At 40.9% G+C, this 17,908-nt stretch overlaps 1 protein-coding gene across 1 annotated transcript in view; it reads right to left on the reverse strand.

The window, feature by feature from the left end:
- Positions 1-9,604: 9,604 nt before the first annotated feature.
- LOC134350629 (sprouty-related, EVH1 domain-containing protein 2-like) overlaps positions 9,605-17,908 on the reverse strand; it is a 140,504-nt gene continuing 132,200 nt past the window's right edge. The window contains exons 5-6 of the mRNA XM_063056110.1: positions 16,672-16,821; positions 9,605-13,118 (exon numbers count right to left, since the gene is read on the reverse strand). Coding sequence (XP_062912180.1) covers positions 12,459-13,118; positions 16,672-16,821 — 810 coding nt within the window. The 3' untranslated portion in view covers positions 9,605-12,458. The remainder of the gene's footprint in view (positions 13,119-16,671; positions 16,822-17,908) is intronic.

Below are 17,908 nucleotides of genomic sequence, written 5' to 3' on the forward strand. Positions count from 1 at the left end.
AAAATGTTCTGGTTATTTTTCTTTAACCTTACACCTTTGATCATTTTTTTCCACTGGTTTCATTTTAAAAACCGGCAGAGTGAAATCCCCACAGGCTGAACAGCACATGAGCAGGCCCCAGGAGTGTGGTGTAATAACGCTGAACGGTTAAGCAGTGCCCACATGAAACACTATGCCAGCTAATACTTATCACCAGCAATCTTGTCTCTTTCCAATCCTCGCGCAAAGACAATGAGGGATTATAGAATGCAGGACATTTTCTACCTCTTTATAAATTATTAACAGCTCGACAGCTCATTACCAAAACTTCAGCTCAGTCCCCCTGACCACACCCTTCCATTTCTTACACCCTCTACATGACCGTCAAGCAATCCCTTCAATATGTCAGGACTATTTTGCCTCAACTGTACTTGGGAGTTGCAAGTTCCAATTTCTAGCCTCAGTCACTATCGACATACAGTATTTCTCTTGAACTATCTGTTAGATGTATGCAAGGTCACCAGCACAGGTCTCATTCTCTGGTGAAAACACCTCTGTCAAATCCACCAAATTGCCTTAGAATCTTGAAGGACCTTAAATGCATTATCCCCTAGTCGCTCAATCTGTGCAATCTTTCCTGCCGGTTATAGTCACTCAACTGCGGGAACATTAACATGATGTCTTAATAAATACCAAGAGAAATACTGCCTTCTCACCTGTAACCACATCCCACTGGAGAGTGCCCTATGTACATATATTTAAGCAGACAGCCCAGAAATGACACACACACACACACTGACTGCCTCATTTCCTTCAAGGCAATATGAGACGGCAGCTCAAAGTACTTCAATGTCTGTAAAGGTTTTGACCCCGAAAGGTGCTATGAAAATGCAAAGTATTCAACAATTAACAATGCTCATCCACTTTATTGTAACCGAGAGCGTAGAACAGGATGAGTGTTACAGCAGTGGAAAGTGGAAAGTCAGAAGTATTAAATATCCTCAGGACTAATGTTGCCAATATCAGTTTTTAGACTCAATTCCTCCTGATAGTGGAGAAAAACTCATGGGTGAGCATATATTGTGACTTCATTTAAAGTGCCAGAAGCTTAAGAAATTAAAATGCTGAGATACAAGATGAACAGGCCTACTGAGCCTCTTCATTAGAAGATATATCCCTCTTGCTCCCATCACTATGTACTGTACTGGGAATAACGGATCAAATTATACAGGTTCCTACGGACACTCTACACTGCTGGAGGGATTATCTTTTCAGGTGACCATCGGATACCCCACGAGTAGGGGAGCTAACTCTGGTCCCACGGTCAATATTATTTCCCATCAACATCACCAAAATGATCATTCGCATATTGACACTTTTTTTTGTCAAAGCTTACTGTTTTACAATTTCATCATTGCAGTTTTGTTTTACAGTACTGGAGCTATCTGTACTTCATTTACAGTGAAGTCTTTGGGCAATACTGAAGTCAGGAGGAGCGCATTAATACACGCCTTGTATGAGTGAGATAAATAATTTGTTGGCAGTTCAGTTGAAGGTGATGAGGGTTAGCCAATTGGAATTACATGGAAGCATCATCCATCAGAAGCAAAGTATAGCAATTCCTCAACACTTCTTTCCTCCAACTGACTTGGGGTAATTTATATCGGCCAAGTAATTTAACTATCTGCAGGGTATAGGGATTTGGGATGAGATTCCAGCACCAGAAAGAAATCCATTACGTCAACAGGAAAACATGCTGGCTGCGGATAGACGGGAATACATGCAGACTCCAGGCAGACAGCACCAGAGCTCAGGACTGAACCTGGATTACTGGAGTTGTGCAGCAGCCCTACCACTTGCACCATGAAAAGAGGACATTTTATTGGTTAACTTTGAATGTGTTAACATGGCAGAACAACTAAACAGATTCACCATAACAGCAGAATTAGGCCATTCAGCCCATCAAGTCTGTTCTACCATTTCATCATGGCTGACTTATTATCCCTCTCAACCCCATTCTCCTGCCTTCTCCCTGAAGCCTATCAACTTCTATTTCTCAGTACAATGGTCATGTGAGTAGTGAAAAGCTCTAAACCCCATTAAAGGCCTCCTTTTTTGTAGAGTCTTCCAGATCCAGGCTCAAAACATGCATCTGCCTGCTGTACTTCACTTGCTTAGTAAATCTTTCCTTACACAAGGCCACTGAACTCTAAAACTTTTGCCTGTATTTAAAACAACCCTGGATAAAGGCAATCTGTGGCAGTGTGATATGTGCCTGCTCTGCTTCTATTCGAGCAATCAAAAACCACGATTCCCCTCCACAGATCTACTTCAAAGCATTGACCAGCTTCCCTTACAAGATACACCCAACTCTGGACCCAATACTTTGTTTATTCCACTCTCCAGCACTGCAACAGGTTCCCTGTTTCTCTCATTTGTAAATCAGCAATCTCTCCTCACAAACCAAATCTAGAAATAGTTTTATCTGTTGACACCATGTAAAACCCATCATAACGTTTCTGTAAATGCCTTAATCTTGTTCTTGTCTATTATAAAACACAAATTGCTGATAGACTTGCAAGGTTTTATCAATCTTGGGAAACTGTATTTGAAACTGTTTGGTTCACACCTGTGTCACCTTTCCCTTGTATACCTTTCATTGTTTACAAGATAGCAACTTTTTTGTGCAACACATTTTCTATTCTTTTATAAGACATTGGAGCAGAATTAGGCCATTCAGCCCATTGAGTCTGCTCTGCCAATCAATTAGGCTTGTTTATCCTCCTGTCACCTCCCCATAACCTTTAATGCTCTGACTAATCAAGAGACTATTAAACTCCGCTTTAAATACACCCATGACTTGGCTTCCACAGCTTGCCTTGGTAATGAATTCCACAGATTCACTACCCTCTGGCTAAAGAAATTCCTCTTCCTATCTGTTCTAAATGGATGCCCCTTCTTTCTGAGGCTTTGCCCTCTAGTCCTGGACTCCCCAAATAGAGGAAACATCCTCTTCACATCCACTCTACCTAGGCCTTTCAATATTTGATAGGTTTTAATTAAATTTTCCCTTCATTCTTCTGAATTCCAGTGAGTACAGGCCCAGAGCCATCAAATGATCCTCATATGCTAACCCTTCATTCTCAGAACAATTTTTGGGAACCTCTTCTGGACCCTCTCCAATGTCTTCACATCTTTTCTGAGATAAGGGGCCCAAAAACTGCTCACAATACAGCAAGTGCAGTCTGATCAATGCCTTATACAGCTTCAGCATTACATCCTTGTTTTTATATTCTAGTCCTCTCAAAATGAATGCTAACATTGCATTTGCCTTCCATACCACTGACTCAACCTGCAAGTTAACCTTTGGGGAACCCTACACAAGACCAAGTCCCTTTGCACCCAATTTTCGAATTTTCTTCCTGGTCAAATAGTCTACACCTTTCTCTCTTCTACCAATGTGCATGACCATACACTTCCCTACATTATATTCCATCTGCCACTTCTTTGCCCATTCTCTCAATCTGTCCAAGTTCTTCTGCCAACTTCTTCCTTAACATTACCTGCCCCACCACCTATCTTTTATCATCTGCAAACTTGGCCACAAAGCTATCAATTCCATCATTCAAATCATTGACATATATCTTGAAAAGATGCAGTCCCAACACTGAAGCCTGTAGAACACCACTAGTCACCGGCAGCCAACCAGAAAAAGCTGCCTTTATTCCAACTCTCAGCCTCCCGCCACTCAGCCAATCTTCTATCATGCTAGTATCTTCTCTGTAATACCATCTTGTTAAGCAACCTTGTGTGGCACCTTGTCAAAGGCCTTCTAAAAATCCAAGTACACACCATCCACTAACTGACTACCTTGCTTGTTATTTCCTCAAGGAATGCCAACAAATTTTCAGGCATATGCAGAATTATATTGAGATTACAGCGTAATGGGAAGGGCGCACTTTCCTTTAACCTAGCAAAAGTTTCTCTTTTCGGAATTATGAAATATACACAATGAGTGAACTTGTAATGTTACATTTTCTCCATTTATGACTCGTACATTGCTCTGATAAAACAAAAGGCAGAACAATCTCTATGTGGAAGTTTAAATACCAGGGTGGTTTCCAGCTTCTTTTCAAAAAAAAAACACAAATGTCTTCAAATCACAACTGGGCTGTTGACTTCTATTCATGTACATTGGGGAATGGGGGCTGATCACAATTTCCTGAAACTGTTGTTTTAGGCTCTGGGTGAAGTTTGCTGTTCCAAGAAGTAAAATTTTAGCATTATTAATGTCTGCTCCTTGACTTCTCCTCCCAACACCCACGCACCTCTGCTCTAAAAGTGGCAGGCAACATATGTGAACTTCATAAATTCATATTACTTTCCTGTCAGTGCAACTTATCAATTCTCCATGATTCTATGCAAACTTATTGGTTTACATTGTAAAATAAATGCATTTAAATTCTGATAAAAATTTAGCAGTTTGCTAGTCTTGTCAAGTTTATGCATAAATGGATAATTCATCTGACACTTATACTGAGAATAATAGTGCCTCTCAGAGCTGTTGGATGGACAAAATCTGGAGAACACACCTGGAATTTCAAAGCTGAACATTAAATTAGTTAAGTGTTTAATTGTTCTGCAGAGAAACAAATCTTACAATGATTTCAGAAAATCAGGTGAGCTCAATAAACAAAAGCACATACCCTAATTGCTTATCAAACAATGAAAGACCAGGAAACCATATTCTTGTAGTTAGGAGCTCCTCCAATATTTTGCGCACATTGCTTAAGCCAGGGGGAGTGTAAAGAGTCAACATTTTGGGCTGAGAGGTTCGGTTCTTGTGGTCAAAATCCTTACCTCATATAATGCAAAGTATATATCAATGTTTGTCTGAAATTCTCAGATTTTATATATCAAATGTGTCAATAAGGAAGATTCAGGCCACTGTCCAGAGAATAACAGAAGAACATCTCAGGGTGTGATGTTGGTGGTATAGAATTAGTGGAAAAAGAGAAGGCAGTACCTGGACTTCTGTAAAGTGAATGAAGGAAATGAAAGAATGTGGAGAGGAACTAAAATAGTTGATTCAATTTCAACAATCATCATATATCAAACAATCGTATATTGAGAGGGATTTTATGAATTCCAACCATCCCCAGAGTCCTTTGAAAGGAAACCACAAGCTGAAATGACAAAGGACATAAAACAGAAAGAACACCACTTTGATTTTTAAGTACATCATGTAAAACTGGCTGGAAGCTATTGCTGGACAATGGAGGCAATCAATGTTACTTTCATACTAAGTAATTAGGATTTAATCTATCGGACAATGCAGTGTTAAGGATCGTTCTTCAGACCTTGTGCTGAGAAAACGCCACAGGCAAATAAAAATGTACAACAGATGTTAACAGAAAATGCCTGTGCACAATCTTTAAATTTGCTTTGAAAAGGAGCAAATCACCAAGCTGTAATTTCACAACCTCGTCACAAAACAGTTTACAATCAATGAAGTGCCTGAAGAAGTCCCTGTTGTAACATGGGAGCAACAGTAGCTAATTTGCACATGGAGCGTTGCTCCAAATAGAAATGGGATAAAGTCAAAATAAGATTGTTCACTTTATTTTGATCAAGGGGATATCAGTGGAGCTCAAAAATCCTGTCTTTATCCAGATATTTTGTTCCAATGATGGGATCTTTGCCTACATGGACCTACCTCAGTACTGCATCATCAGCTAGGAACAAATTTGAACTGCAGCTGTTTGAAGCAGAGGTGGATCAACAGCCTCAGATTAGTCCGACCCCATAGACAAACAGCCCACTGAGGACAGGCACTGGGTGTTCTGCAGATGGAGGGAAGTTGATGCAGTCATGGCTCTGCAGACACCAGAGGTCCCGATGTTGTCAGATGTGACAATGGGATCAGAGAGCAAAATCCACCAGCACACTTCATGTTTCTAGTGTTCATCTGGAACTAGATTTGGTTCCTGAGCGGGAGAAGGAAAATAAAAATGAGAACTGTGACCTAAAGGAGCTTCTCATGAGGCAGGAACTTGCGTGGTGGCAGCATGCTTTTGAGATGGGCATTTATTATTTCCAATGAATTTCCTCACTTTTCAAGTTGAAAGTCATTCCCCTTCTAGCATCATTCATCTTGCACAGGTTTAACAAACGTTGTACCTCAGCAAGGTCAAGTGGGAACCCCTTCAAAAGGCTGACATCTGGTGTAACCGTGCGTCAATCGAAATTATTGTATTTTCACCAGTGTAAGAGAACATGCAGAACAGCTGCCTCAGTATTTAGCGTCTTCAGACAAGCTGGAGACCAGTGGTGCCTTGGGAACACTGGAGTTAAAACTTCACCAAACGCAGTTGAAATGATCTTTCAATATGACAATAATGGAGGACTTGGAGGTTTATGGTAGTTGATAGTTGGTCAAAAATGAGTAAGCTTGCATTCCCTTATCCACGGCTGCACAATTAAAACTAAGCAAAAAAGTACATTACCTTGCTTCTGCATCCAAGCAATATCTTCATTCAGAAATTTTAAGGAAATCAAACACCACATACAAATTAACTCAAACCAAATGCCAGAGGAACTCAGATCAGGCAACGTCTATGGAAAAGAGTAAACAGTCAATGTTTCAAGCAGAGACCTGGAAAAAAAGATGATAAGTTAGACTAGGAAGGTGGAGGGAAGGGGAGAAGTAGTACTAGGTGGTAGGTGAAACCAGGTGAACATCGATTTCTTAAACTTCTGGTAATTGCCTTCCCCCTTCCCTTCTCTCACCTCTTCTCCTTAGCTGCCCATCACCTCCCTCCATAGTTCCCTCTAGGCTGTGCATGTGTGCGCACGCACACAAGTTTTTCATCCAGTGCACAAAGGAAATTAATGTGTGCACAAAAGGTTAGTTACCTAAAATAATGTAGTAGTTAATAATTATACTTATCGAAAATAATCTTTTAGCTAGCTATTTCTGTTAACTAGTTAGTCAGTTTTTCAAATACCACAATGCACGTCACTAATTTACGTCACCTCACCTATCCTGTTCCACTTTGTACAGCTGCATCATGGCGGCAGCCATGTTTGGCGGACAGTGTTCATATCGTAAAGTTTATAAGGATCTATTTCAAATCCTGTAGATAGCTTACTAAGTTTTTATTGGAAAAAATATTGATTCAGTATGTCGAATTCAAAAGAAGCGAAGGGCGTGAAGCGCAAAAGAACTGCAAATTTGGTTAAAGTTGAATGGCTTAACAAAATAGTAGAAACTGATACACCGAAAGCTCATGAGGTCATGAACGTTCAGCTACGAGAAATATTTATGTATGATTCGGAAACTGGAGTTATCTGCTTGTATTGTCGTGATGCGAAAGTTGCTGGAGAATTTGCTAGTGGAAGAAGTGGGATGATATTTGGAAACTTGACTTTTTGAAGTGTCATTGGCAAGTAAATTGCATCTGGACGGCGTACAAAAGCTCAGGCAACAGAACCTGTCATTACCCATTACAGGAGTGCTACGCGTGTTACGGTTGAGTGCAGATGAGCGAGAGCGAAAAAGATCAAACCCAGAGGAGATCAAAGTTGAGGTACAAGAATGGTCAGCTTTTGATGTTTCCGCAATTGTAGATTGTGACTTCATATTTGGCAATGAAAAAGTTAATGCCTTATGTCTAAAATATCATGATTTTCTAGCTCAGGATATTGTAATAGTTAGTTTAATGATTTCAAATTTTCCATGCAAGAAAAAATTAAATCCAAACCAATTTCAAACTTCTCTCAAATGGTGGCATTTGTAATTCAAAATGAAGTTTTGCGACCTTGCACAGTTGATGGACATTGGGGGAACCTTTCCTGCGTCTAGTGCAGACTGTGAGTGAGGTTTTAGCCTAATGAATCAACTCAAAAACAAGCTGAGAAACCGTTTAGGTGAATGTCATTTAGATATGTTAATAAGAATCAAAAGCTATCAATGGGATGGAAGTTCTATTAGTCGAGATAGAGCTTACAAAAAATGGGTAAATGCCAAAGACAGGAGAGAGAAAAAATAACTGAGTGACTTAAATATGATAAAGATTAAATATCTCCAACCTTATGGCATGAACATTGACTTCTCTAACTTCCGTTAATGCCCCTCCTCCGCTTCGTACCCTATCCCTTATTTATTTATTATCATTATTATGATTTTTTTCTTTCCCTTTTTTTCCCTCCCTCTGTCCCTCTCACTATAACTTCTTGTCCATCCTCTGGGCTTTCCCACCTCTTTCTTTCTCCCTAGGCCTCCTGTCCCATGATCCTCTCCCTTCTCCAGCCTCGTATCCCTTTTGCCAATCAACTTCCCAGCTCTTAGCTTCATTCCCTCCCCCTCCTGTCTTTTCCTATCATTTCGGATCTCCCCCTCCCCCTTACAAATCTCTTACTATCTCTTCTTTCAGTTAGTCCTGACGAAGGGTCTCAGCCTGAAACGTCAACTGTACCTCTTCCTATAGATGCTGCTTGGTCTGCTGCATTCACCAGCATTTTTTGTGTGTGTGACTTAAATTGTTGTTATCCTGTGCAGTTTTATGTTTAGTATTTTATAAACCTACATAAACTGTCCCATGTGTGCATTCAGTGCGCACATACTTTTGTCACAGGAAAAACATTAGCACAATATAAGAGTTTTGCGCACACTAACTACTAAAAATTAGAGGGAACATTGCCTCCCTCTGGTGTTCCTCTTCCTTCATGGTCTTCTGCCCTCTCCTAACAGATTCCCTCTCCTCCAGCCCTTTATCTCTTTCACCAAACAAACTTCCCAGCTCTTTACTTCACCCCCTTCCCCTCTCCCAGTTTCACCTAACACCTACTACCTTGTACTTCTTCCTCCCCTCTTCCCGACGATCTTACTCTGACTTCTCATCATTTTTTCTCCAGTCCTGATGAAGGGTCTCGGCCCAAAACATCAACTGTGCACTCTTTCCCATAGATGTTGCAGCATAACTTAGACAGTGTCCCAAAATCACTGGATGTTTAACCAGTGTTACTGCCTGTACCAAGACATATTGAGACGGTATACCAGAAATGATATTAAAATAGATCGCCGTAACATTTGAAACCACCCGAGCTATGGAAAAAGGTAATTCCAGATATATTAGCAATCATGTCCACTCAATGTGATTGATCTGATTAACCATTAAGTAGCTGAATTCATCTAAATTATTAATCTATGCCGAGGGACAAACGAGCATAACAAATTAAATAAAAGCCATGTAAGCGTTTTTTTTAAAATGTATATCCCTTTCCAATGGATTTTGTTGAAATGGGAAATGAGACAGTCTGGGTTTGCTAAGAATGTGTGGAAAGCTACTGGTGTAGTACTGATTTTTTTTTGAGAATGAGGGGCAGAGAATAGCAACATCTCTAGGATAATGAGTAGTTGGAGAGTGGACAACATTAGTCATACCCTGTGAATCTACATAGACCACTTCCTACAATGGGGATACCAAAAGTAAGCCACAGATTTATAAATTCATTGCTTTGTTAATGATGTGGAAAGAGGCAAGGGATTCCATTCTCAACCACACATCATCACACTATTTTAAGATTTCCTATTGAATAACTTTTCCAACTCACCATCCACAGCATTTTGAACATCAATGTTCCTTTCATTTTATTGCCATCTGATCTGCCAAGGTACATATTTAAGATATGACATAAATGTAGAAGAATTATGTACTGGTCAGGTCATTATTTTGTAGTTTTGATATGATGTATTCATATTTACACAGTACATTGGAAAAGCAAGGGCTACATCATGATCATACATTAGAAACAATAAAAAAAATAGAACTAAAATGTACATCATACACGATATTTGTTTTTTTACAGAGGTAAAAATGCTTATTGTAAAAAAAACTAATAATCAATACAACAGGGTTTTTAGTATACAAGATAGTGGAGGCACTTTCTTTTAATCCTTTAAGGTGTGCATTGGCTGAAGACTGCACAAACAACAGCTTTTGGTTAACTTTCTTACCACAGATACAAAAATAAATTTGATTTGTTTTTCACCCACCACCCTGTGACCCCCCCCACCCCCAACAATTGTCTTTTGTATTGCAAAGCTGATTGGGAGGAATACCACCACTATTCAACATCAGTGTGGATGACAGATGAGAGTTATATTTAAAAAAAACTCTAGCTCAGCTCCATTACCATAGACTGCATACCTCAATTTACAAATTTACAGTGTGTATGCGTGGGAAGAAGCTAAACTGACCAGATGGATCCAAATCGCATGTCCATGTGGTGTCAGATGTGGAGGCACCTTATCTATGTTATACCAGTGAGCTGCTGGATTACTGCAAAGTCTCCGGAAATATTAGTGTTGATTTAAGCCCATATATGTGTTGTATTCCAATGTAGTTAAGACCACATGGTGATTTTAATAAAACTGAAATCACAATTTGCGAAGTTTCTGTGCAGATAAAATATCAGGGTGATAATCCCTTTACACGAGATGTTCTCAGTTATTATTTCGGGCCAGCCACCGCTGTAATGCTTTTCACACTGGTGTTGGGAGAATAATGCCCAGATGAAGTTGTCAATTTTCACTTGTGATGCACACTGAATCAATCAGTTCTGTCATTATCCAAAGCTTTTTAAAAAAAAGCATGCATACAGGATACAATTATGCAAGCAGTTCTGTGCTGCATGCGTGTCAGAAGTATTCAATGAGCAAAAAAATGCAGATGCAGCAACAGAATACAATGACTTGTGCACTGGTCAACAGATTACCCTGTCGGACTTACGTGCAGCCCTCATTTTTTGGCATGGAAGTCTTGTTTTAAAATCTTATGTTGGTTACACAATGGAAGAAGGGGCAAGATGGTGAACCATCGGTAATTAACCATGAACAGGATGGCAAGTTCCAACAGACCTGTTTGCTAGCTGCCTTAAACTAAAATAGACCAGATTGTACCATGCTGCTGAGCTAAAACTGCCGCTTTTCAAATAAATAAAAGGCTAGTCCCAGTGTTACAAAAATATTCTTTCAAAGCATAAAGCTTTCTACTTGATGGTTTATGCACTACCCCTATTAACCTGAGCAATTAAGATTTTGAAGGAAGTTCTCTCTCTCCCACAAATACCCACCCCCCACCCCATGATGTTTACAGTCACAGTGACTGCAAGTTTGTAAGGCTTCAAAAATCCTTATTTTCTAGGACACTTTGTGCTTTTCAAAAAAAAAGTCAACTTGGATCTTCCAAAATTGACCCAGTATTTCCTCACTAATGCTCTGCGAAACTGTCTGTCAAACTTGGAATTCCAGTCACATGCAAAATCCATACAGTACAGTTGGCTAGGCCTTGGTTTGGTTTACGTCCAAATCAATGGCACAAGTAATAGAAACGACTGAGCAGTCTGTGGTAACCTCTCCCTGTGGCTCACTCGAGAAAAGACTGTAGAAGGCAGAGGTCAGCAAACTAGGTTAGTGAAATCAGATGGCCAGAGTATTAAGAACTAATAGAATGCAAGGGTCTTATACTTCAGTCACCCTGCTAAATGTAGTGAACTAACATTGTGCTCTCTGATTGTACTGGCTACAAGGCTGTGTAAATAAGAGACCAAGCAGTCAGGGAGCTTGGTTATATAGTATTATCAGATAAACTTTAGTGTATTGACAATTGAAATGAGAACTCTACTCAAGGAACCCCTTAACTAGAAAAGCATTTCTACTGTTTTTCAAAATTCAACATTTTGACAGAAACCAAATTTACCATTGACCATTATAGTAAAAACAAGTGGGGATAAGTGTTACATCTTGAGATTCAATAATTGCTTTAGAGTTCAGCGATTAGTCAAAAGCAAGTTCATTATTATTTTAAGAACTGTGCTGAAGAGGGTGATATCTACAGTTAGATTTTTAGTAAGTGTCAGAGTGTTGAAGAGAAATTAGGTGCAATTAACAAGCAGCATTATTTTGGCTTCATACAGTAATGACAATACTGTGTTGTGGTACAAGTTTACTAGCACACTTTCTTTTTGAAAAAAAGGTAATATACGATACCCGACTACAGGTGAAGTGTCTCAGTTGGTCATGCCAGCTTACTTGTTTAATGCTACATCCTGTTGGCAAGCTAGGACAGCACACCTTGGCACATCACGGTGTAGCAAACCATCAAATGCCCACCCTGGTTCCACATGACATCTCCAAACCACAACACACATCATTCAGCTCTCACCCGCTTTAGATTTTAAAAAAATTATAAACAATTGTGAGACATTCTTATATATATATTCATGATAGAAAAGTCTACTTGTTATCATTAGTTCTGTTTAACGTTGGAAGGACACAGTCACCTATGGGCTTGCAGTTTCAGAGATGAGTGTATTCCAGAGAGACTGGTGACATTAACTGCATCAAACTTACGATCAGAATTCTCCAGACCAAAAATGTGCTTCAGGAACTGATGTTCCGCAGAAACAGACACAAGTCACCCAACTGCTTTGTGTTTTCCACCGCAACACCTGCACATCACCCCACATTTGTAGCACGCTCGGAGGGGAAGGTAACAGCACATACAGGGAGCGATGAATGACAAGGCTATCAATGCCAGCCAACGAAGGCAAAACTTCTCATCGTTGGTGTCACACGAGCAAGGGTCTGAGTAATCTCCCTCCGGATCGGACATGCAGTGATACAGCATGCTGTCCGCACACCACATACAGCTTGCTCGACGGATGCAGGTTCGAATAGGATCCGGGGCATCTTGGCATTGGCCCCTTCTGTTTTCCTCATGGTTAAACATGTCCCTGCAGTACACACATCTCGATCTTTCGCCCTCGTCTATCCTCCGGCGGAGTTTTGACTTTGAGGGCATAGGCTGAGTCTTCACCACACCACTTTTCAAATCTTTACCGAATCCAAAATCAGAGCTCTCTACGTAAGGATAATTGTAATCATGCTTTGAAGCATCACTTTTGTCAAAATGTACGTAGGAATCCACATCACCGTGGTCGTTGTATTTTGGACGCACTGCTGCATACCTGTAGTCCTCATATCTCTCCTTTAACCATGCTTTTTCTCGTGGATTAATGCGGACAATTTCTTCTTCGTCGTCTCGAAAACTGACATGGCGTTGCTTCGGCACAGACTAAAATTGACAAGAAATATATTAGTGCTTTCTGCCAATAAGAGATGGACAAATGCAAAATAATTCCTCATAGCAGTAAGTTGACGACACCATTTGGTCTTAGAATTCCAAACAAGAGAACATCTACAAGTGCTGGAAATCCAATCAACACACACAAAATGCTGGAGGAAGGAGTATGAGGTGGCGGGGGGAGGGGTGAAGTAAAGAGCTGGGAAATTGAGTGGTGAAAGAGATACAGGGCTGGAGAAGGGGGAATCTGATCCTCCTCCCACCTTCTGACTCTGATGACCCATCTTATTTTCCTCCAGTCCTGATGAAAGGTCTTGGCCCGAAATGTCGACTGTACTCCTTTCCATAGAGGCTGCCTGGCCTGCTGAGTTCCTCCAGCATTTTGTGTGTTGCTTGGAAATAGAATTGTTGGATCCATGTACGAATGAATGGGTTCTTTCTTTTAACGGCTTCAAAAGAATTCAACACTAACTCCTGGACAGGTACAATTATATGACGGGGTCAGTGATTTCCCCCTTTTGCCTATATTTTAGATTTAAAATTGTAAAGTAAAAGGGCTTCCAGCAGCATTTATATAAGCTAATTGATAAGCAAACTTAACCTCTCACTTCATCTTCGCTTGCAATTAGTTAAAACAGTACATCAAGGGGACAAACTCTGGTACAAGTTGAGACTGAGAAAGGCAACTAATGAACTGAACCTCCTCCTCAATGCATAATGTTCACTTCCAGAAAAACAAATCAGCTCTTTTCATTTTAAAGCACTTTTGATGTGGTTCCTCAGCAGACCACATTACAACGATGTAGAAAGAAGTGCCAAAAATGTGCTTTCAATTCATGTGCACCCTTTAAAAATAGTATAGCACGATTAGTTATCAAATTAAGTTTGACATATTTGTCTGTATTCAGTAAAGAGCAAATGACATTGCATTGCCCTTGGTTCTCTGCCTATATTTTATGTCTCAATCTTTTGAACGAGGGAAGCTCACATGATAAGATACCATTGCACTGTAGGGAAGGCATAATGAAGGGAAAAATCCCAAATATGGATCACTCCCTCAAAATGTGACATATTATCAAGTATACTGGATGTGTCCAATGTTGCAACAAACCTAGGCAATATTTTGGCAATTTCTATTTCCCACTTATCAGATATTTAAAAATATACCTTTCTTCACATGAACCCCAAATAACGAGTATTGATAGATGAAGTCTTTTCAGTTATGCCTCAAAATATTTGCAAACTTTGGGGGTACACAAGCTATTAGTTTAGTGTACAAATATTGAACTTCTTTCAACACACAAATGATTAAATTACATTTGTAATTGGTTACTCAGCTTTAGGTTTAATCATAGCAAGACAAAACAAGTAATTTCAGAGGGATTCAGAACAGTTTACATATTGGTTTATTTCGAATGCAAACTTTAGATAACCCTTTAAAATAAAATAAACATTGATTGCTTTATGGATTATATTTAAAAACAAAATCAAGAAACCCAAATGGAGAAGGTGCATTACATTAGAAAGTTGTAAAGTGTTATTGAGGGTAAACTTCGGCATTGAGGTTTTCAAACCCTCAAATGGCCTAAGTGTCCATGGATATGCCCAACCACAGCTGGCAGCCCTATTTGGCTTGGCATCCACTAGATGGTCAGGGCACGTTTAGACATTTTCTGTATGGAAGGAGATGCATTCTTCACTACAGCACCATGTATCAATAGAAGACCAATCCACACCTACATCATTCATGATCTGTAAACGTTCAGCATCCATTCCAGTAATAAGGAATACTAGAAACATCTTTATCTGATAATAAAGAATACTAGAAAAGGTTACAAGCATCTTTATATCACATCCACATGCATTACTTCTCCCAGGTGAAAGCTGAACAAATTGAGACTCAACATTTTCATGGGAAAATTGGAATGTGTACACGGAATGTGGATCAGTTACGTTGCCAACCAGCATTGGGACTGGAAATTCAGACAGTAACTGGTACCAGGGAGAAGCTGCAAACTCCAATGGAACAGAAGACTAAACACAGCACAGTGTTTTGGAAGGAAAAGAATGGGGGAGGTGGACAGGGCAGTGGCAGAAGAAAATTGGGGGAAGATGCAGTGACAGGGCTGCATGTGGATCTAGGGCAGCTGAAAATCACTCAAACCAGGAAACCCATGATGACTTTACTCAGCAAGAGGAATGGAGAAGTTGGGTTCAATCTAGAGGAGCAACCCAGAGCTTTCAGTTGCCTGCTACTGTAATTTCTCATCTCATTCCCACCCTGACCCTTCTGTCTGTGGCCCGCTGGATTGTGATGGTGTGGTTGAATTTAAGCCCGAGGAGCAACACCTCTAGTGTCTGGACAATTTCCAACTTTTTGAACTCGACTGAATTCCCCCACATTAGGTAACTTGTTTTACTTTCTGCTTCAGTACTGGCCATTTCTGTTGTAAGCAATATTGGCTCAGACTTTCCCTATCCATTAGTACAGCCTGACCTTCTGAAATGTCCCTCTGCCCTGCTATGAGCAACACACAGTACAGAAAGCAGCGTAATCACCTTCACTGCTTTTCACAACGTTCATTTCATACCCGTTTCCCACCCCCCATGGTCACTGCAACCTAAAATTTATTTTCTCTTTCCTAATATTGAAGGTCGGTCAAAACATGAACCATGTTTCTCCTTCCAGAGATGCTGCTTGCCCTGATGAGTATTTCCAATATTTTCTGTTTTTGATTCAAGTTTCAGCCATTCTCTCTCAAATATATACCCCTCAGAAAAGGGTGTTTATATTTCAGGGTAAACATTTTCTTGGCAATGCTTCTCATGCTCATCCTCATCCTCAAATTATGATTGGGATAGATATATTCATTGGGCGCCACAGTAGCGTAGTGGTTAGTGAGATTATTACAGCTCAGTGCACCAGGGTTCAGAGTTCAATCCTCTGAAAAGAGTTTGTACATCCTCCTATGGACCGTGTGTTTTCTCCAGGTGCCCTGGTTTCTTCCCAAAGTCCAAAGACCTACTGGTTAGTAGGTTAATTGGCCATTGTAAGTTGCCCCGTGGTTAGGCTAGGGTTAAATGGGGGGGGGGGCGTTGTTGGGTGGCACAACTCGAAGGGCTGGAAGGGCCTTTTCCGTGCTTTATCTCTAAATAAATACTTTACAATGTCTTAGCACTGCATCTGAAAAATGTTCCCAGTGGCAGTGCAGCCCCAATTCAGTAGAGTCCTCTCATCTTAGAGGCGAGGATGGGGCTCAACATTTTGGTGGAGGACTGGAACACTAGGGGAGGGCACGAACACACTGAGCTACAGCTGGTGAAAGCATACTTGTTAAAATAATGCCATCTTCATTTATCCCATCGACAATAAAACCTTTCATGCTTCAGTAAGGAGGATTCCTCCTGGATCACACACACTCTCTCAGACCCCTTTCCTCTCCCAGCTCTTGTGCACTTTGATATCTTATTTTCTTCTCAGACCTCGAACTGTCCCAGCACTTCCACTCGAATGCACGAGGGAGCAGCTGAATTGATCACTCACCTGTTCCAGGAGGTAGTGGTCAGGGCTGTAATGATCAAGCGTGTGCCTCAGAGGACAGAGGGGCCGGTGAGTGTCACTGACTGTGGGAGTCAGCACCCTTGCTGGCTGCTCCTTCCTGTTCGATGAGTTTGAAGAACTGTCTGTTGCAGCCTTTCAAGAAAGCAAGGAGAAATCTCATCAGCAAAGCGTAAAACACCAGGTCTGAAAGCAAACGTCATTCACATCAGAGCAAATCAATACAACTGAATTCATGGACTGGGCAGATGCTGGAATGCAACACCTTATAGTGGCCCACTGGCTGTAGTGTCAGAACATGTGCTTTGAGCCACTTTACCATTAGTCACAGCTCAATGAAAGCTGGATTAAAAAAAATCACCCAAAGTACTGTAGCAAGAGAAAAAAATTATGAACCCTTTGCCGTTACCTGGTTTTCTGCATCATCTTTGTATCATCAACAAACTTTACCACAAAACCATCAATTCCATTATCCGTTGGAGGTGGGTTACAGTATGTTGGGTGATATACTGCGTCTGGTGCTCCCGATGTGGCCTTCTATATATTGGCTACCTCCAACGGGATCCCACCACTAAGCACACCTTTCCCTCTCCCCCTCTCTCTGCCTTCTGCAGGGATCGCTCCCTACGCGACTCCCTTGTCCATTCGTCCCCCCCATCCCTTCCCACTGATCTGGCACTTACCCTTGTAAGCGGAACAAGTGCTACACATGCCCTTACACTTCCTCGCTCACTACCATTCAGGGCCCCAAACAGTCCTTCCAGGTGAGGTGACACTTCACCTGTGAGTCGGCTGGGGTGATATACTGCGTCCGGTGCTCCCGATGTGGCCTTCTATATATTGGCAAGACCTGACGCAGACTGGGAGATTGTTTTGCTGAACACCTACGCTCTGTCCGCCAGAGAAAGCAGGATCTTCCAGTGGCCACACATTTTAATTCCACATCCCATTCCCATTCTGACATGTCTATCCACGGCCTCCTCTACGGTAAAGATGAAGCCACACTCAGGTTGGAGGAATAACACCTTATATTCCGTCGGGGTAGCCTCCAACTTGATGGCATGAACATTGACTTCTCTAACTTCCGTTAATGCCCCACCTCCTCCTCGTACCCCATCCGTTATTTATTTATATACACACATTTTCTCTCTCTCTCCTTTTTCTCCCTCTGACTATACCCCTTGCCCATCCTCTGGGGTTCCCCCACCCCTTCTTGTCTTTC

This window comes from Mobula hypostoma, chromosome 8, assembly GCF_963921235.1.
Source record: "Mobula hypostoma chromosome 8, sMobHyp1.1, whole genome shotgun sequence".
NCBI classification, from domain to species: Eukaryota; Metazoa; Chordata; class Chondrichthyes; order Myliobatiformes; family Myliobatidae; genus Mobula; species Mobula hypostoma.